The 22821-nt window shown below is 29.6% G+C and overlaps 1 protein-coding gene across 3 annotated transcripts in view; it reads right to left on the bottom strand.

The window, feature by feature from the left end:
• Positions 1-22821, bottom strand: part of LOC113551517 (zinc finger protein rotund-like) — a 107424-nt gene that overhangs the window by 80664 nt on the left and 3939 nt on the right. For 2 of the 3 annotated variants that reach the window (XM_026953792.1, XM_026953790.1), the window contains exon 2: positions 17859-18371. In XM_026953792.1, coding sequence (XP_026809593.1) covers positions 17859-18371 — 513 coding nt within the window. The remainder of the gene's footprint in view (positions 1-17858; positions 18372-22821) is intronic. The other variant, XM_026953791.1, reaches the window with a different exon arrangement.

The following is a 22821-nucleotide window of genomic DNA, read 5'->3' on the forward strand; positions in this document are numbered from 1 at the left end:
CGATAATCACGGTGAGGGGACGGGGGTGACACAAATTAATCAAGAGGAATTAATTGATATTTCCCACACACTGCACTGCAGGTTCAGGTGTTCATCGTGTTGTCTTCGTAAACACACATGCATATTATAAAACCCACCCTCGTAATGCCCGTTTTTTTTCATTTTGTTTCGTCCATCAAAAATGTATTTGTTCCAGGTTTGGAATTTTTTTGTTGATGTTAAAAAAGCTATTCGGTTTACATAATGCCACCGTGTTTGTTATTCACGTTTTTTCCCATTAATATAAATATTGATTTTGTTATTAATTTACTTTTTTCCTCCCGCGATCGTTATATGTATATATTATTATTACCCATTACGATGGGCGTTCTATATACGGCTGACCAAAAAAATAAAAAAAAAATACCATATTATGTGTACTGTACAAACTCCCACGGCCGAGGCAGGGTAGAAAAAATCTCATATATATCTAGGACACAGCACACATATTTATATACGTATGCAGCAGCAGCAGCACACACACGTACCATCTGACCCAAATTATTCACGCACCTGGCTACCGGCGACGACGACCCCGCAACGGGTTTAGGTGATTTCTGTATGTACTTGACTCCCACGTATAGTGCACACGGCCGGCCCTTTGGCCTAGTTTCCACGGAGGACGCGATCGATGCGATAGTGGATAACGGGTTCCCATCAACAAACGTCCTGTTTACGGTATATCGGTGAGTTTCGTTCGTTGGTCTACGTGTCGTATGTTCGGGCGAAGACGACACAAACAACGAATACAAACACGGACAGATAAATAAAAAACCCATTAACCATTCGTTGTCGGGGTGCATCGACCACCGTGATCCGAGACCACATATGTACAAGGTGTAAGAGAGGGCGAACTTTTAAAAAAGAAATACGACATATATATGTGTAGAATGCACACACAACGATAATGGTATTGTACAGCCTTTATGGTTGTACGTTATACCTACATTATATTATCACTTGTTTGCCACGGATCGTATAATAATAATATTATGCGTTTGACGTCGTTTTTAGAAATTTCAGTTCGTGTGTTTGAACGTGTTATGATAATAATAATAATAATAATAAAACGTTCGTATGTGTACCTTTGAACTCAACGAGAATTACGACTTTTTTATAAAATTAAAAATGTAGGTAAATATTACATCGATAAAAATTATATAATACGTTGCACTGTTCGCCTTGAATATTCACCGCGATTCCTCGCGCCAAAACCAATGTAATTTCATTTATCACCGACCAACAGAATAATAGAAATTCTTTTTGTTTTTTGGTTCTTTTTTTTTAACAACGCTTACCAGCCGTATTACATAGCTACCTACTCGCTTAGGTGCATATACCAATGTCAGCCACCGTTGTGTGTTCATCGGAATATACAATAATTATGTAGATTAAAAACAAAAATAAATAATTTCGAATTAATTAATTTTCACTTCAATACTTCGGTTTGGTTTCAACGCATATGTCGTGTGATTAAATCTGCAACCTTTTTAAAACAGTTATAAAAACATTAAACAACAGTAAAATTATCTATACCGCTAACGCGAAAGCATTGCATTTACGTATTTATGTACTGTATTACAGACTATATGCAACACGTTATATAGTTCAATTAAACCTATAATATTTATCAAATTAATTAAGACATTCGTGAACGACGAGAGTAAATAACGTTGAAAAATATATTCAAACATTAAATATTAATTAATTATTTTTCCTAAATTTAAAAGAATTTAAATTAAGATCTTTTTAATGGATAACTTTATAACAGCGACGATTCGACTAAAATCGCTTAATTTAATCTAGTGAAATACTTAAATGGATCTTATACGTTTTGATGAATATAATATAACTTAGTCACTTACAACTTACAGTTTACGTTTTAAGTACTTTTTGCCAGAGGTTTTTGCACCAGTCATTCAGTAATCATAGATTTTTATAAACTAGTGCTGGCTGCTTACAGTTCTTTTATTGAATAAAACTGAGTAATTTTAACCAGAATATTATATAATATAGGTAGGATTAATAAATTAAAATAATTAAGTGTGAACTTATCAACATAGTATTAATATTTATTAAAAGTAAGTACTTTTGTCATAGTTTATATCACCTTGAAAATTGACTTCCATGGATGATTTCAGAACAAAATTATATATTCGAAGGGCAAAGTGTGTTTGGACACAATAAAAATTGCAACCCGTTTAGACCTTAATAATAAAATTCGCCTGGGCAAATTATGAAAACATTTTAAGAATATTAATTTATAATAATTCATTAGTATTTTTTTTTTTTTTTTTGGTTCATCTTTATTATTAAATGGTATTGTTGCGTATTGTTTAAAATTAAAATACAGTGAAACGCAAACGTAGTATTATTTTATTATTAGTTATCCGTAGAGAAAAGCCCAAACATATATATATATATTTATATTTATATTATTGTTATTTTTTTAAAACCTAAATATATACATATAATAGGTACCTACATAATACATAATATAGATGAACTCTGAAAACAAGAAAAATGTAATTCCATATTTTTGAAAACTGTCGCTGCCGTCGGCGTGCATTTTCCCATACGTGTCTTGAGGATTTCCCAGTGTTTTCCCGCTTCGAGTGGCGGTCCATTGCGGTCCACAGACAATGCATCAGAGCTGGTCTCGGTTGACTTGTTTGTCGGCTTCTTTTATTCTTTTTGTCCATCGATATATTATTTATATTCTATTAACATGGAAATCCTTGACGTTGGAATAGCTGCCGTCTCTCGTGTGATCCGTTTGGTTCCGGTCGTGGCGGAACACAATGGGGCCCCCGAAGAGTGTGTCGTATGTGTATAAAATTTTCGGCTTACTTTGTTCGATTTTCGCCTTTTTCCTCCAGTATTTTACACACACACACACACACACACATATACACACACATTTATACATTATATATACGTCATCTTGTTTTTTTTATTCTCTTCCTCGTCTTCTTCTTTTCGGCTTCGGTCGTCACTCAATGTACCCAGTACAAGGAGACACGTACAATTTACGCCGAAGAACGCAGCAGCTCCGATAAACGTATACTTCATCACAAAAAAAAAATCATTCAAAACGTACACTCAATGCAACCCTAAATGAAGCTATTTTCACCCCTAAAATCTATCGCTTATACAAATACTTCCTAACTCATAAATATACATAAATATCTTTCGTAATGTAGTTATTGGCACCAATAATACTACAATTATTAGTCATTTAGACTTTGGAGTCTATTTTTTTTAATGTTATCAATAACAACGTTTTTTTCATTAAAACACATTCTAAAATAAAACGGCTTAGAGTTTTAGATGATCAATTTATTTGTATACTTATACCTACTCATAATTTGTTTTTGTACATTTTTATTTTCTTTCAAGCGTATTAAAAATGAATAGAAAGTTTCTTTTAACATACATTTTTTTAATTTAGGATTTTTCAAGTAAAAAATAATATCAAATGTTTAAAAGACTTATGATTAAATATTAACATGCTCGTTTGTTCTATATATATATATAATTATTTTTTATTTTTATCCATTAATTTAAATCTAATAAAACTCTACGTACATGTTTTAAATTTATGCATAATAAGGATTTATACCAACATAATTATTAGTTTTTTATTTTGTGAAATTATAGAATTTTAATAAAATAAACAGAACGAGATCAAGAATTAAATTATAATATATCAACGTATAATCGTTAATAAATATGTATAATATCATTAGCGGTTCAAAATAAAATAAAATAAATATTTACTTGTACAACACTTATTTAATTAATTCTTGTAAATAAAATAAATTTACAAATTTAATTATATCATAAAAGTAAATTAATTATTTAGTTATTTAGTTTGTTTAGTTAAGTTTTTTTATATATATATATATATTAAATCGATATATATATTTAGGTACCATCACCCACCTATTTTAATTAAAATATTTTTGCATTTTAGTTTGTATTTATATTATTAAGTAAATACAGTTTTATAGATATAAAGTGCATATTATACATTTCAGCGTTCTGATGTTAATATTCATAAATTACTCCGGAGTCTGTATATGAGTGGTGCGCATGGTTGACTACCCTCATTTCCCGCATCCGGTATGGATTAAGTATATTAGTTAAAAGAAAAAAAAATTCTATTCAACGCACATAAACAAATAAATATAGGTATAAATACTAATGAAATTAAATATACTTATATACATGTTGTGTACGACAAGAAAAGTTTAATTTCGGTCGACACATTTTAACTGTTCTAGTTAAACGAACGCGATATTTAATGTGAATTACACGGTTATTGAGCAAGCAACAATAATGTGGTTAGAGAAAATGTCGATCGATTAATTATTAATCGACCCAGTACAAATTCAAAGCGTTAAACGAAAGTCATCAATCTGCAGCCTCGGTAAAACAAATAAATAAAAAAAGATAATAATAATATTATATAAGACTCGACGACTGTTTCGAAGAGCGTTGCGAATGATATTGTCGTTCGGTAGTGCGTTGACAGTTATTATTACGTTATCGGCATTTAAATTCGTATACGATATTCATAAAAGGGATGATAACGTGTCTTGATTTTCACACGGCTGCCGCCGCCGCTGCCGCCGTCGATCGATCGATCATTCAGTGTTTCCAATCACGTACCTACCCGCGTTCTTTTATTTCTCTCCTTGTCGTCCTATAATACTATACTGTACGCAGTATCCGTTTATCCTGTGCATGCATAATATCATCTGTACACGAAGACGTCCTGCGGCGATTTTTCGATTCTTTTAAACAACGAAATACTTAAACCGTAATATAAATACGCGGGTACGCGGGACACGTAGCGCGGCGGGTAGATTGTATTGCTAACCCTCCGTCGTAATCTATGTGACCCATTAGCCGATCAAACGAAAACACAACTCGTCTTTTGCATACGATCAAAAATGCGCGACGCAGCACACGCATATAATAATGTATGATATACCTATATAGACGATATAACATTATAATAGTGATGTGCACACGCGTAAGGTACCTCTGTACAATATAATATACGCACACTACACGAGTAGATGCGGTAATATTGTCCGGACACGACCCTTTCGCTTTTATTATTTTATTATTCCTTCTTTCTCTGACGACAATGGAACTCCGATGCACTAAACAACGGTGGGTGCGCTCGGGCGTACGGGACGCGCCGTCGTCGTAGCCGTCGTCTAAGTCCAACACCGTCGTCGTCTACAATAATAGTAAAACATAATATACGTACACACTACAATATATTATATTATTATATACACGACAACGGCATGCGATAAATTCCAACCGTGTGACAATACGTCACAAACTCACAAAGCACGCACCCGAGGAGCTCGACTACGACCCAACGCCCGCGCCGGTAGTCAAATATAATAATAATACGATCGTGATGTGTTTATCTTGCCGTACCGCAAACTTCCAACGATATTTCTGTCAATGTGAAACGACAATCGTAGGCGAATATTAAGTAGAATTTTTAGTCGGAGGCGTTTACGAATTCGTGTATTTACGTGTCTCTATCGGCAATATTTTAAGCAACGAATAACAATACATATAAATATTACAGGTTAATATTAATCGAACATAATATTTTCTGCAACTACTAAAAATCGAAAATATAATACATTTTTAATTTTAATAAGATACGTACTACGACCAACGGCCGGGCCAAAGGTAATAGAACTAATTTAATATAAAAAAAAATATATTTTTAAGAAAATAACAAATACCTAGTTTAATGTTTGTGTTGACGCTATAATTTTCAAATGCGAAAATTTTATTAGGGTACTAGAAATTTAATTTAGGAAGTTACTCATGACGACAAAGGTAAGAAATAAACGTATAACAGGTATGTACGTTAAAATATTAGGTCTCCGGACCTATATTATTATTCGTATATAACACTAATCGTCACGGAGGAGATGGTGTCGACTGTCGATATCGGAAACTCGACACAATTGTGTGTGTATATTTTAAAAATAAAATAAATAAAACTACAACTATTCGACTCAATTGCAATACCGACAATAATTGTGACTATTATATTATCGTATATTTTAACAGAATAATGTCTGTTTCTAATACGCATAAACTCCCATTATCTATGGAAAAACATTATTAATATTAGTATTTAAAGTTTTATAAAAACAATGCCATTAATTCTCCGAGTATTATAGAATGGATTTTAATCTTGACAATTGTCCTATGTAGCTATATGTATTGTACTTGTAGGAAAAGAACAATGTCTCAGCAGTATATTTCTCTGTTCGGAACAATATAATTCATGTATTTAATTTGTTTAATAACATTGTTCTTAAGTTAAAACTATTAACTATGTTTACAAATTTATTAGCTGAGTAATCATAATCCTACGTAAAATTTATCTTTTGGCTTATAATAATTTGATAAGACAATATTCTTATAAAATTTTACTATAAATGAATTCAATACTATTTTAAATATTATATGGATACATGGTTGTGTTATTTTTAATTGATATATTACTTTGAGCTTTAAGGGATGTATAACGTTTGTACAATTTCTCAACAAACTGGTTTAAAAATATAAATAACGTTTTTTTAACTGATTTGTATAAAACAATGAAATTATAAAAAAAAAAATGTTATTTGTAATTATAGCCAACAACTTCTACTAGAAGTTAAAATTTATAAAATATTATCGTTATTATTTTGGTATAATTATGTAGATTTGATGTCTGTTACCTAACATCTACGGTTATATAGGTGCAAGACAAACATTTTTGATTTCAGATATTGTCAACCAGAATTTCTTGTCTAAAAACGTGGTTGTTTTTTTATTATGAATTATAATTAACCTTAAAAAAGATAATTGATGGAAATAAATAAAAATCAATCGGTTTTCTACGTGACATTTAATTTTAAGATAATATTTATAGTTAGGTACCTACGTTCTAATTACTACTTAGTAAATTTATTATTCGTATACGAATAACGATGTAATAAAAAACATGACCTTATATTATATTTTGATTAAAAAAAAAAAAAAAAAAACTGTAACTCATCTAATGATATTACAATTTAATTAATGTTAAACTATTACAAACACGACGTTAATTTTCAATAAATTTAATGGTACCTACCGAAAATAAATAATAAAAAAAATGTCAAAAAATTATAAATTTATGTATGATGATATTATGTATCATGGAATTTTAAAATATTGGTATGATATAGGCAAACGATGAAAATATGTTTTTGAAGTGCATGTAGATTAATTTGTATTAATTTATTTCCAGTAATAATATATATACGTAAATGTAATAGGAGAGACATAATAAAAAACGGCAATCGTTAAAAGCATAATATTATGACTTTAAATTTTAATTGTATTCTAATAAAGATCGATATTTATCAATAAGTATTTTGTTATAAATCGGGTCAAGTACAAACATTGATAGGTACCTAAAATTACCAGTTGATTATAAAAGTAAGGACATCAGATGATTGTTCCAAAATAATTGTATTATGTCAAGATGCATATCGCAAAGTATACAAATTTTCTATTGGCTTGTGATGAATTTGTATGTAATAAATAATAGTTACTATCATACAATTATATCATTATTAATGCCTATGTGAATAGTAAAAATATTATTATAAACTATATAGCTATATGTTATTTTTCTCATTAGAGATTTTATCTTGTCAAAAATGTATTTAATGAGTTATTTTTAATCTGAAATATAGGTATAATTAGTGAAGTATTAGACACAATATAAGATATTAATTTTAAACAAATTATTCTTTCTAAATTATCCGAACAAAGATATTTTATACATCTTAAAAAATATTAAATCAATATTATATTTTATGAATTAATTAAATATTTAACAGATAATAAATTTATATCAGTATCACCAAACAGCAACGGTTTAGACTTTTGTATTGAATTTATAATGTGCATGACAACGAAAACTATTAAAACATAAAATAAAAAACTATAAAACTATAAATTTTAGAAATCAAAAGTTAATATTATAGTGATTTTTTATAAATTCAAATTAAATAATATTTGGAACTTTGATAATATATTTTATGTAATAAAATAACCACTCTTTTTACTTAATTATGTTAATTTGTTGAGTCAACTTGTAAACAACGAGTATATTGTATATGTAATATTGTTGTATAATTTTGTAAAATATAGGTATTCTAAAAGTATAATATGACGTATTATTAACTAATTGAAAATAACTAGTTGTATATTACAAAGTTTATCTATTTATATCATAATTTAAAATTAGTAGATTTTGACCAAATGAATGATAGATTTGAAAATATTATTTATTTATTCGTTACATTTAATAAAAATAATTAATTTAATTTAAAATTCACAATTTAATAATTACAATGTTCTTTTAATAATCAATGAACATAATTAATTTAAATAAATAAAAGTAACTGAAGAAATAATTAACGTATTAAAAAATACAGTTATTAGAGCTTGTATCTACATTATTATGACAAAGGAATTGAACGTAGTTACAATAATTTTAACCGATGCTATTATACTTTAAAATTGTCTATAGCTTTTGAGTACATCGTAAAAACCATTAAAGAAATAGAAGCAATCACAAATTATCAACCATATAGCTTTGATATTTTAGGGTTAACCTAGTCATGTCATAATCATTATTTGAATGTAATAATACAAAATATTATTTTGGATGTCAAGTGAAAAATGTAACTTAAAATTATTAAAACAGTGGTTGAGAAATAGGATTATGAGATGAAAATAGGATCGCAAATAAGCCATAAGTACGTAATAAAATAACATATTTTTTTTTAATTTAGACTCTGAGAAATTTATTTTATTTTTTTTACTCTTTAAATGAATGGCTATATTAATTAAATATAATATGTACTCGAATGAAACATTTAATACATAAATAGTTTGATTTTCAAATAGACGATGTAAAGTATTTAGTCATAGTAAATATATAAACGAATGTCTACACATCCTACAACGAATGATCATTATACTTACTAATGTAATTATTATTAATTAATATAATTAGGTTTACTCGTATATTTAAAAATAAATAAACATAGAAAGTATATTAAATTATGAAAATTAATTAATAATTTTTTTCCGTGAACTGTGCAAAGAATACTTCTTAAAAATTCAACCATTTTTTTTTATTAATCATTGTATTTGACTGATAACATACAATTTTCACAAAACAAAGTGTAGTAAAGTAGATCACTAATAAACCTATTTAATACATTAAATTATCGATTGGATATTTTGAAAAGATTATGGACTAATGTAATGTGCATAAATCTTTTTTCAGCGAGAATATAGACGTGTTTACGGAATAAAATATAATACATCTAACTATCTAAGTATCTTATTTCATTTATATACATCATGAATAATTATGAATTGTATCTAACGATTTTTCACAGATTGAAAGTATGCAGTAGTAAAGAATCAAAGGGGGCCAATACCTACACCCCGTGTGTAAAATAAAAGGAACACTAGTAAGGACTCGGCTGTTTGCTATACTCGAGTTGTTAATTTTACATTGTTCTTGCAGCAGAAATAATATATGCCCTGCGGGAAGCACTTTTGGTCATTGACGAATTCTTTTGCTCTCGCTCGCATCCCTGCTCGCATCCCCATATAATATATCTTTACTGACTAGAATCAAAAGAAATTAAATCATCCCACCATTGTCATATAACCCGGAATTAATAATCCGGCCCGTTGTTTTCTTAGGCCATTTTTATGCAAAACGATCTGCGACGCATTACACTCGTCACCGTCTCTCCTCTCTCTGCCTAATATAGCCAAACATACACATTGTGGGAACCCGAAACTCTCTTTGACAATATTAATAGCACTCAATATTTACCATCAATATTTGCATGCCGAGTACAAGCCGCGGCCGGCACTTAAACATATGCACGGGCTTTGTGTTTATACGAAATTTTCGCACCCTGCGGTTATGTTTTGATATTCTAATCAATCGATTAACAGGCACACCGTGCCCGAAGGGTTGATCGCCCCAGAAACCCTTTCATACGTATTATTTTCAATTTTTTTTTTTATTTATTATATTGTAACCGAACACTGCTAATGTGACGGATATCGATGACAACATTTGTCAAGTAACGAAAATACGCCGAGATCATAATTATGTACGATTATGATAATAGAACACAATCATAATAACAAGAAAAATGAAGTTCACATAAAGGCTAAAAAAAGAAAAATATCTTAGCTAACTATCACAATAACTAAAGTTGGTAGAAATTAATATGACATTTGGGTTTTTTCAAGGGCATGCTGATATTATTTTTTACTTTGCGAATAGTTTATAAATCCATAAGATTGTTTAATATTAAACTGTTGAACAATTCTTTGAATGAAAGTATGTAATAATATTTTATAAATAAAACATTATACTCGAGTATCCAATTCATTTCATTGGAATTATTTTTACAAATAATTGTTCAAAATGATTTATTAAGTTCAATGTTTTTTATTGAGAAATAAAAGCATAGATGTTAGGTTTTTATGTAATTAATCAAAAAATAAAATATTAGCAACAACTTAAGTGTAAATTATTTTATTAATAATTATTAGGGTCTGAAAAAAAAGGTGAAATATAAACGATATACAGATAATGATCGAGATATTTTAAAATATATTAGAATTAAGGAAACATGCTTTTTACATTAAAATTTTATGACTTTATAATATATTATAATAATAAAATTACATGTTTAATTTGATCAGTAAATATTTGCTAAGGAAAGTTTTTTTTTCAAATCTTATTTTATGGTAGGGTAAATCATAATTCTACAGTATAAAAATAATAATGTGTTGATTTCACTTCAGATTTTTTTCTGTCCCCCGGGACAGACCTATCAAAACTCTCCAACACACATAGCAACAATTGCGTTGGACGATCGGAGTGTTATTTTTTTCGATGCAAAAAAAAATAATTCTTGCAGATGTTATACAATAAGCTTTTTTTTCACTTTTAGGAATTTTTTTGTTACGTTTGTATTTTACTTATAATACGTATACATAAAAAACACATACAAATATGTATTCATATTAGACACCTAAAGAGACCCTTTTCAAACCCGACTGAAATATTTCGACGACACAACTAGTCCGTGTATGTCCGTCGACAAGTTCGCAGCGGGCACAGCAAAGCCGGAAAGGACCGAGTAAAAAAATGTTGGCTTCTAAAAAGGGATCATACTCACTTTGTTCCATTCAATGTCGGTAGTGCGCATTGTTTCTTCGGGTCAAAAATTGCGTATCGGAAACCATAAACCACTCTACAGGACGGCATTTAACGAGGTAATACACATTACGTTTATATATTGGGGTGGTCTTTTGGGTTTTATATCGGAAGAAAAGAAAGGCGAATTGAATGTAAAAAAAATATATATAAAAATCGTCTCTGTAATCATGTTGTAAACGCCGTCGTCACGGGGTGTACACAGGATCTGTGTATAAAAATATTTACTGAATACACGTTATCGATATTGGCCTACAAGTTGATCGAGGGTCCACAGATCGCATACAATTGGTTCATTCATGATTTCGATTAAATAATGTTCAATGGGCTGGTGGTTAGTGCGAATTGAACAACACAAATAAATAAATAATAACAAAAAAAACAAATTGTATAGTACTGTACACGGAACGACTACCGTAATACAAAATTGACCCATAAGTGTGAGGTCTTCTTTTGTATAGATATAAATACTTAAAATATAAAAAAAATATATTTATTTTGTACATGTTTAATACTTGTTATGTAATAGAAACAGAAATATATTTTATTAGATAAAAAAATATATTGCTGTCAGAATAGTAAATTAAGGAAAAATAAATGTGTCATTTAAGATGTATTCAGTGAATAGAATATGAAAAATATTACCACCTATTATATGCAAAACACAATAATGAACATACAAAATAACAATAAATATGACATAGAATTTTTTATTTAACTTAATTATAGTCGATCATGGGTAATTATAATAAAAAAAAAACTAAATGCACAGCACTGTAAAATGTCAAAATTGCTGACTATGGATCAGGTTGAAATTTAAAGGAGGATCAGATTACAAAACACACAAGCTCACCGGTACAATAATAATTTGAGGAAACTGATAATTTTGCTTAAGTAGTCAAACATAATTTTTTTTTGTTTGTTCCGAGTTACGCTAGATAGACAGTTTTTGTAAAAATGTATAATTTACCGATTAAGTATTCCAGGAAAATGAATGTAAAAGAATAAAATCTAAATGAAACTCGACAGTAGAAAGTTAGCAAAAAATATTCATAATTTTATTAAACTATTGTTTGAATCGTATTATATTTTGGAAGAACTCATAATATTGGACATTCAATTGGTATTAGAATAGGCTTTATTCATTTATATTTGTATAAAATGTTTTACTTTTGTATATTAGGAAAAAATTGTAAAATTGATTAGGCTGTGTTTTTTTATATTGAAATCAATACGACAATACACGGCGGTGAACCGAATTAAAAATTAATTTAGATACGGTATGAATCCGTTTTTTGAACACACCGTTCAAGTTCAGCTGTTCAAAGTCAACACATGTGTAATGGTATACCTATACATTACGATGTACAATGACGGGGTTGAAATTAAATCAAAAACGAAAAAAAAACCGAAAAAAAATCAGTTACGTCTAACGGTCTTGGTAATTTTTTTCGTCCAGAAAAAAAACAAGTTAAAAAAAATTCCCTGAAATTTATGCGTTGGATTCATTCTAAGACAAAAAAAACGTGTTGTGTAATACTCATCCCCTCGGAAGGGTATATGGAGCTCGAAAAAAAATTAAAAAAAAAGAGCCACAAGGTGTGTACAAATATAATAGAAAGTAAAGACAAAAAAAATGATGTGTATATATGTATATATATATATAAATAAAAAAATACTCCCATGGCCCATGACCATTAGTAAAAAAAACATACACACACGCAAAGGCATCCTTTTGTTTAGGCGACGGGGGCCGACTACGGAGTAATTTGCATAGTTAACCCTCTCGAGTCGCGAGCTCGGCGTGTTCCCATCGCTCGGCACTTGTGTGCGGCGGCTCGGCATTTGCATAAGCCTCCGGGCGCGGCCAACCGGTTGCGCGATTGTTTTTTACACATTATTCAAATGCCCGATGTGTGTGTGTGTGTGTGTGTGTGTGTGTGTGTGTGCATTATAATATATTTTTTTATTATTATTATTTTTTTTTTGCACCCGGTAATACGCGCGCACACGCATTATACTACCTACGTATACCAGCGGTGCGCGTACGTGACTGTAGTAGGTATATGTGCGGGTATGTACGCCGCGAGTGGACCGAAAAATCTCATTTTTTACGACCAGATACAACTATCTGGCGACGCTAAATAATAATAATAAAAAAAATAAAAAAGATTCATAGAAGAGGGTGCGGCGGTACTACCACGCGCATTACGACGACGATGATTATTGTTCTATGCGCGTTGCAATGTGCATATTACGTGCGTACTGTATAATATTATTATTATGTGTGTGTATTGTAATATGCGCGGGGTCGGATAAGACGGAATGGGAAGTAAAAAAAAAGTTAAAAAAAAAGCAAGCCACCTTACCCCTTCCTACCACCGGCTTTGGGTGCACATCATCTACGTGTACCTATATAGTCACATCTCTTGCATATTAAATACGCGTTTCTCTTTCATGGCCGCGCATCTCCACAGGGGTTTGTAATTATTACGTGCGTACGACGACGAGCGGGGATGAGCCGGATAGTTTTTTTTTTATTCCTATTTATTTGTATATTTATTTTTTGTTTTTATTCATCGCGAGTCCGTTACACTAAAATCTCACGGACTCGAATTATTAAGATGTGCTCCACGCACCAACCACTGTATACGGTGCCCGCCGGGTCCCGTTTTTTTTTTTTTTTTTTTACGTTTTTGTCTTAACGGCTTCTGCTGCGGCGTGTACGACATCGTATACTTACACTAACTATGTGTATAATATGTACTTACATAATGACACGTCGAGTATTGTACGAACAACCGACGTTGCCGCGGATTATATTATGATATGATGAATGTATACGACGTACACACGCTGACGAGTAATGACGCGTTTTTATTTATATCATGATTATTATTATTATTATCATGCTATTATGCACGACGTTTTTTTTTATTTCCAAATTTTTTTCATCCGTTATTCGGAAGTCGGTTAAACGAAAGGGTACGGAGATGATTTTTTTTTCATTTCGATCACGAATAACGGATTTGGAAAATAAAAAAAAAAACAAAACAAAAATACAAGAGAAGACGAGAACATACTATAAATTCCGTACATAATACCATATATAATATCTTTTAATTCAAATTATGTTTGAAATATCGAGAAATCGGTCGCGACTTTGTGCCTTTTATGTAATTTTTATTTTATTCATAAAGAATACAACTTGTTTGTCCAGTATTTTCGAAGGTGGAATAAATATAACTATAGTATATAATATATGTATTCTGAAAATTAATTGAAAAAAATTGAAATTTATCACGAAAGTGGCCACGTCATCGTCATGAATATAAAATCAAAGAAAAAACTCGATAACCAATAAGAATCTATATACGTATGAATGTTTTTAAAAAGGAAATCTATATATTGATTAATTAAGGTTCGAAATGAATATTTATCAAAAAATATATTTAAATTAATTCGAAGTACATTTTGAATACGATATAATAATCTAAAAATAGGAAATTACTATCAATATTAAACGTTTTTAATAAAAAAAAAAACATATGTAATAAATCTTAATTAACAACCTAGCTAATACGTTATACATTCTGGATAAAAAAATGTTATATATATATATATATATATTATATATTGACGCAATATTATACGCAGTAATTTTTCAAAATTGTTCAATAATTTAATTAATTATCGAATAGAAATATTTGGTTAAGTGACTAACAATCTAACTGATTTAAACATATTTTAATTAGTGTTGTTATTTATACCACATTATTACCTGGCTGTATTACATATCATTTTTTGTACGCAAAAATCAACATACTACCAATACTAATATACTATGTTTTATTAACCATGAAAATAAGAACTCGGAATAACCTCTTCAAAGTCATTCTAAACAACGTCTTAATTCTTGGATGATTATTCAAATAAACAAATACTTAAAATTCTTATCATTTTAGTGTTAGTACTGTGTTGATATGAAAAAATTACTTAACTCTTGTATCGTTTTATTATTACAACTACCGTGTTATTTTTTTTTTTTATATTTAATATAATGGTACTTAAATAGCTATTTTTCTCATATTATGTAAACTTTATTCAAACAATATTTATTTTAATACACAATAAACCTAAACTTAACAAAAAATAAGAACAATACCTCAATCGATTTTATGTCGGGCAATTGCTAACTCACCCTCCCAAGATAATAATAATATTTCAAATTTGTACATAACAATTCTCACATTCGATGGGGGTTTCGTAAATTATACGAATTATATATCAATAATTAAATAATAATTTTACTAATTTTCCAGGTTTTGTAATTTTTTTTAAAAATTACTAAAATTCTTCAAGTTTGGACGTTACCAAAATTGAATTGTTTACAATTTTTATTTGACCCATTAAATCTATTGCTAATAAAACGAAAATTTTTCTGTCAAAAGCTCTTAAATATTATTATAGTAAAGACACTGCTATATAATTTAAAAATAACAAATGTAACTAATTAATTTTATAAATATTATTTGTTAATTATGAATTTTTACTTAAATTTTAATCAAAAATATGAAAGTGTATTTGATGTCATTAAAATAATATCACAAACACTATAAACACTTATCACTGTTTAACTTCAAGAACAAAGTTTAGGCTGTAAGGCTGTTAATATTATAATCTATAGTATAGAACTTCAAACGTACTTATTATAATTTTCTGACATTATAGTGGATCACATTGTGTACGTACTCGGATCTACTCGTATTTAAAATCGATTCTTGTATATGACTAGTATAAAATATTAAAATTAATTTTGATTTATTAAAAAATAATGCGTATTAATTTCGTTTCTACGACGGTTTATAATTATTATTATGACGATAATAATTCGTTTTACTGCAGATGGTTTCAATCAGTCGACAATCACAATAATATAATATAGGTATATATCTGGTTCATAAGAAAAAATACCGATTCGATTAATTTCAGTCAAAAATTAGTTATGTATGATTATATTTCTGTTCACGGTTTAATAATCTTTGACGAAAAAAAAATAATAATAATAATAACGCGATACGAATACGATACGATAATGTGTATACGAATTGTATAAACAACGCAATATAGTTACCGACTCACCATATTTTAATACAATGAGTCGTCACTATTACGGTGTGTATATTTTAATATCACAATATACGGTTTTTCATTCGTGTTATTATATTGGCGTCAGTGGTTTCTTAATTTTGGAAAGATAGCCGCGGTAATGTGGTTCTCACGATTGTTGGCTACCACGAGCACGTAACCACGGTATAAATCATCTATATATATAATATAATATCAAAAGGACTTGAGATTTTATTTTCGTCCGGGACTACGGTGTTTTTTAAACGTTATAAAGGTCCACCGGTAATGTGCGCAGGATGTATTTTTTTTCACTCTCCGTGGAATGAGAAATTAAAAGATTATTTTTAACAAATACAAAATCTATAAATGAACAATATTATTATTATTATTATTATAATGATATATTATATAATCGAGATCTGTGATAATTTACACGTTGGAGTTATGATGTGTGGCGAGCTTACTGTAAAGTCTCTACGATGATTCACAATTAAGTGTGTAATGAAACGAATTGTGTAGTCGATTTAAATAAAACTTATAACATTTAAGTCGACTCGTGTATAATTCGTATAACATTTACAATAGATATATCGATAATAACGACTTTACATATAATTTATGTATACATCATAATATATTGTATTATGGTTATTCGGGTATCGTATTTGGATTTTATCGTTTACAACGATGGGTTTCAAGTAAATAGATAATGAACAATATACATTCAACTGAAAGCGTAAACTTTGAAACGGAGAAAAAATACCAAGTCATAAAAATGTAATATAATTCTTTTTAATTACCTTATCAGAACTCTGTGGCGATTGTGCAACTTTAACTTTTTTTAAATGTTCATAAACCGTTTATTAAAGAACATTCACACTGTACCTAGCTATACGCCTATACATCTGTTTTTATTAACGATTTGCTTTTAACTCGACGAGTTATTTTTCAAATTAACCGGAAATATCCGCCAAAGTGCTTTCGAATTAGCGAAAAACCTCTTCACCGATCAACCCAACACCCTTTGCGCGTATTGTAGATAATTATTTTTTAGACAAAACAATATCATAATTAGACTTAAATAAATAACCTCCCGTTAAAGTCGAATTCTAATAACTCGTTGCGATTTATATCGTAACTCGAGACAGCTGCTTTTAAGCCATTAAGTATTTATTATTATTTTTTAGGAAACCAACCGCAGTCGGGTAAAAAAAAAGTTGTATGAAAATGAACTTGTTTATGAGTATATCAATATAGTATATGCCCACTAGTGCTTAAGAATAATAACGTGTAATATAATATTAACCACCGTCAAAGCAAATAAGGTACTCACCACGTCTACGGCCGGCGTATTCCACATGTAGTGCATGGCGTTGGCCGGATCGGCAGGGTGATGATGGTGATGTGGGTGATGGTGATGGTGATGTGTGGCCGCGGCGTTGTTCATGTGCTCGGCCATCATGGACATCCAGTGCACCAGTCCGGTGCCGCCCGCCCCGGTGGCCGCGCCACCTTGCTGCTGTAGGTGTTGCGGGTGGACGGCCGACCCGATACCGCCGACGCCACACTTGTTGCCGTTCAGGTGGCTGCTGCTGTTGTTGTTGTTGCTGCTACTGTTGTTGTTGTTGTTGTTTAGGCTACCGGCTCCGGGGCCCAACGTCTGACCACCGGCCACGGCAAGGTTATTTTGCTGCTGCTGTTGTTGCTGCTGCTGCTGTTGCTGCTGCTGTTGCTGTTGTTGCTGCTGTTGCTGTTGTTGCTGCTGTTGCTGTTGTTGCTGCTGCTGCTGCTGCTGCTGTTGCTGCTGTGCCTGTTGCTCCGGTGACGGCCACAGGAAAGCCGCCTTCTGTCGGAAACCAAACAAAAAACGGAAAAAATCCATCAAGAACACAGTTCATAATAACAACGTGAGCGGCAAGAATATTATCATCATAGTATATACAAGTAGTCGGCTTGGCGATCGTTGTGCGCTATATTCTAATCGCCAAAAACGCAGAGTGAACAGAGTTCAAGACGAATGAGATATTTTTTAGCCGTTGACGGCAAACTTTCATTTTTGAAACAAATGTGAATTCCATTCGCGTTACCTATTTTGTGTGTGTGCGCGTGTGTTCAAGTGCACTTTGCAAGGGTATAGGTGCTTTAAATCGCACATAAACGCCGCCGCTATTACATTTCTAATATCGTAAGGTTACTTTTTCTTCCTACGATGTCCTTTGTGGAAAAATTTATAAAAAATATATACAATAACGTAGACGAGTTATTTTTGCTCCGGCGCGCATACCATTTACCTGTTTCACTATATAAATCGCGCGTTACAACGTTGACGTTTTTCATTTTCGATATATACACCCCGACCTTTTGCTTCTCACAAGCACAATGTTATTATTTTAAATGCAACTACCTATATATAATATTACAGTTTATGAGCCACTTTAACTTTGTATTGTAATAGATTTAATATAATATGTATAGATAATAGATAAGTGAAATGCTGCTTTCGTACTTGACCAATAAGTCGTCCGTTTTTCGTTTATAATTTATTCCTACATTAGCAAATAATGGTATTGCTTATTTGTGATAAAAAAATAATAAATATCTATCATCCACGTACGGTTTATACATACTAGTATTTTCGTCAACGTCAATAAAGTGTGGAAAAACGAGTACCTTTACCTGTAATTAGCTAACTGAAATAAGTATAAAATCGATTCGTTATTATAATAAGATTTATTGTTATTGTTTAGTTAAATATACCTACGGGTGTTGAGTTTTGCAGAACCTGTGTAAATTAATTTATATAAACTAAAATTATTATGGTATTTATAATATTAATTAAAATGATTTTTTTACCGAACAAAAAAAAACATTTTACTTGTGACAGAAATCATTAATTTATTGGCAAGTATCACGTCATTACCATATGTGGTACACGTATAATAAGAGAAATAATTAAAAATAATACACAATATGCGTAATAGTTTAATTAATATTAAAGATAAATTTCAGCAATTAATAAAAAATAAATGTATATATACATATATTTTAATAATATAGTTACGATCTCCGATGACTAATAAATAATATTCAATTTATAAATAAAGGTATACATAAATTCATTGGCTGTTTAAATTAAGCAAATAGTGAAGCCCTAAATGTACAGCTTTATTGTTAGTTATAAATATATCTCAGTACTTAAGTATTTAAATACGTAGTACGAATTGATTTCGAAATATACACTAATCGAAATAATTTGAATAATATAATATCAATAAATACGTTAATACGATAAACACTATACAACTTTTAAAACTTTTTACTTATATTATTTTATTTTGTAAACACAAAGAGTGTATTGGAACAACAGCGTATTTTACAATTTAAACTTTCAATCGTTATTTTTCAAATAACACTACATAAATATTTTGACATTTTATAAAACTAATAACAAATCTTCTTTATAATGAAGGCATATTATGTGTTACATATTTAAAAATATAAATACTTTAATCTTTTGTATAATAATTATATATATATTGTAGTTTAATGTTTCAATAGTTGGAACAATTAGATTCTAATGTTCTTAAAATTGTATTCACATTCATTTAAGGAATTCGTTGATTACTTGACACAACATTATTATTGAATATTTATTTCTCATGTCAAATGGACACGCGCGTATGTCTAGTTAAATATATATATATAAGCTTATGTTTGGAAAAAAAACAGCTTATTTATGTTGTTCAACACGTGTAGATGCTGAAACGTCGAGTTAGCATCGTTTAATACAATAATTTTACTTTCGAAGCAAATTTATATTCTTGTATACTTAAATATATCATCTGTCTCGGTTTTGAATAATACTAAATACTTAACACAATACAATACAATAACACAATTGATAACATTGCGTAATAACTGCATTTTGTGAAATTTCAGTTTCTTAAAGAGGATTATGAAAATTAAAACGCAGCCGTATTAAATTATAAGTACTATACAATACATATTATTATGTCAAAGAAAAAAAGGTAAAAGTTGATCGTAAAAAACAATTATTTAATATTGTTATCACATAATATACGGGTCCCGCACTTAATATTGTGATTGTGTAAATTTTAAAGGTAAACATAGTAATATTATATAAGTATAGGGTAAAAAATAAAATTGATCGTAAAATTGTATTTAAACGCCTATATTTTAAGTAATATGTAATAATTTTTTCCTCAAAATACTTTATAATCATTCTTTTGATTGTCTGAATTTTTATATAATTCGTACTTATATTATACACCTAATACCTATAATAAATAATATAATATAAAAATGTTATCCGAATATATTGGCTGAAGGTTTGATTTTCGTATTTCTTAAAAATAATAAGCGACACATGGCCATTTCCTACAAAAGTTTCGAATAAAACGGGTTTAGCGTTAAGGACTTTGACCTAGTTTGTAAGTTATGACTTTTGGTTGTTTCTGTAACCAGTCGACACAAAACTTCTATAAAGGGTCGGACAAAGTTTTCATCTGATCATCTAATAACACTGCACCAATTCTTTTGAATGAAGATAGTAGTAATTTAGTGTGCACGCATAACGGATACATAATATATTATTATATATCTTTGAATTGTATATAATTTTTTATAACTTTATAAATATGTTTAATATTATAGGAGTAGGAGGTACCGACTTATATGACGTGAATTGACTATGCAGTTGATTAGGAATTCATTTTCAAAGAAATAATGACATAATATGTTGTTGTAATCAGATAGGTACAATATAGTACAAACATTTGGTAGTGTAAGTATAGTAAGCAAAATGAAAACATTTTTTAAAAAAAAGTCTCTAGCATAAAAAGTATTTTTAAATCGTATCTATTACACGATCGAATGTTCAAAATTATTGTGCCTAACCCTCAAAAACCCAAAAATAATAATACGAATTAAATATATAATTATATGTGTCGAATTGAGTAATTTATTAATAACTAGTGATACCTACGTTAAATTTTACTGTGTAAAGTGCTACATACGTATACAGATCATTATAATATTTACTATTGTCGTATATAATTTATATGAAGTTGCGAATTTTTTAGAGGTCCATATCTTACGTATATTTAAATTGTGTTTTATTTTGTTTATCACAATAGCAATATTAAAAATATTAAAAAAAAAAAAAATGTAACTAAGTTATCGAGTTCTCTACATTACATATATAATATAATCTATTACGTAAATAAATATTATCTCGTGATCGTTTTGTGAATAGCCTACGATTGTTTGAATTTATCTTTGTTATATACTGTTATTAATGAATAATAGTGAATTAAAATCAACATAATACCACTATTCTAGACATTAATTATATTAATATGTTATAATAAACTGTGTATTTTATTGTGTTTCTAACATCGATCAAGTTTTCGACTGGATATTTGAATAATAAAAACAAAACGTCGGTCAAACGAATTTCTTAATAGATGTCACACGATCAAAGAATTTTCATACGCGACAGAATTATACGAAAGATATAATATTATTTTGAACACGATCTTGTATATATGCACGGGTCAATGACTTTCTGAGAGTGAAATGATATATGTAAATAAAGAGCCGACTGTCTTAATAATATCGTTTAATATGGTACGACATAATAATAATATGTGGTGATCCCGTCAAAAAAAGGAGCCACACTGCGATTATGGGAACAAACGCGACGATCCACACGCGTACCGAACAGACGCTCGTGTGCTCTTCTTATCATTTTTTTTCCACGATAATGTTATAATATTACCGACCTTGGAAATGAAAACTATAATACGTTGTGCACAGTGCGAACACATAATATTATACGCGTAAGAGCTGCACGTGGAGCACATATCAACCAGTTTCACGGTTAATTTTTATTTTATAATAATTTTTTTTCCACCTACTTTAGAAATCAATTAACGACATTGTACCAGAACAGACATTTGTAGCTGACATTAAAACTAGGTTGAACCTTAGAACTCGCGTGATAATTATTATATTATTATGATGATGAATATATAAACAAACAGTAGGGACTAATTATTATTTGTCAAACGAGGACAATGGAAATTCGTTGAAACAGAGAAACGAGGCCGAACGAAACATTGTTTGATAAAATTAGGGGGGTAAAAGGGCTGACAAAATTGACTTACGAGTAATATGAAGTAGGATGTATAGTTCTCACGTTTCGTCCCTTTAAATGACGTAGGTACAACGTATAATCACGGAACGTGTTAGGTTCTTACATTGTTTCGATTAAA

Source organism: Rhopalosiphum maidis, chromosome 2 (assembly GCF_003676215.2).
Source record: "Rhopalosiphum maidis isolate BTI-1 chromosome 2, ASM367621v3, whole genome shotgun sequence".
NCBI lineage: Eukaryota > Metazoa > Arthropoda > Insecta > Hemiptera > Aphididae > Rhopalosiphum > Rhopalosiphum maidis.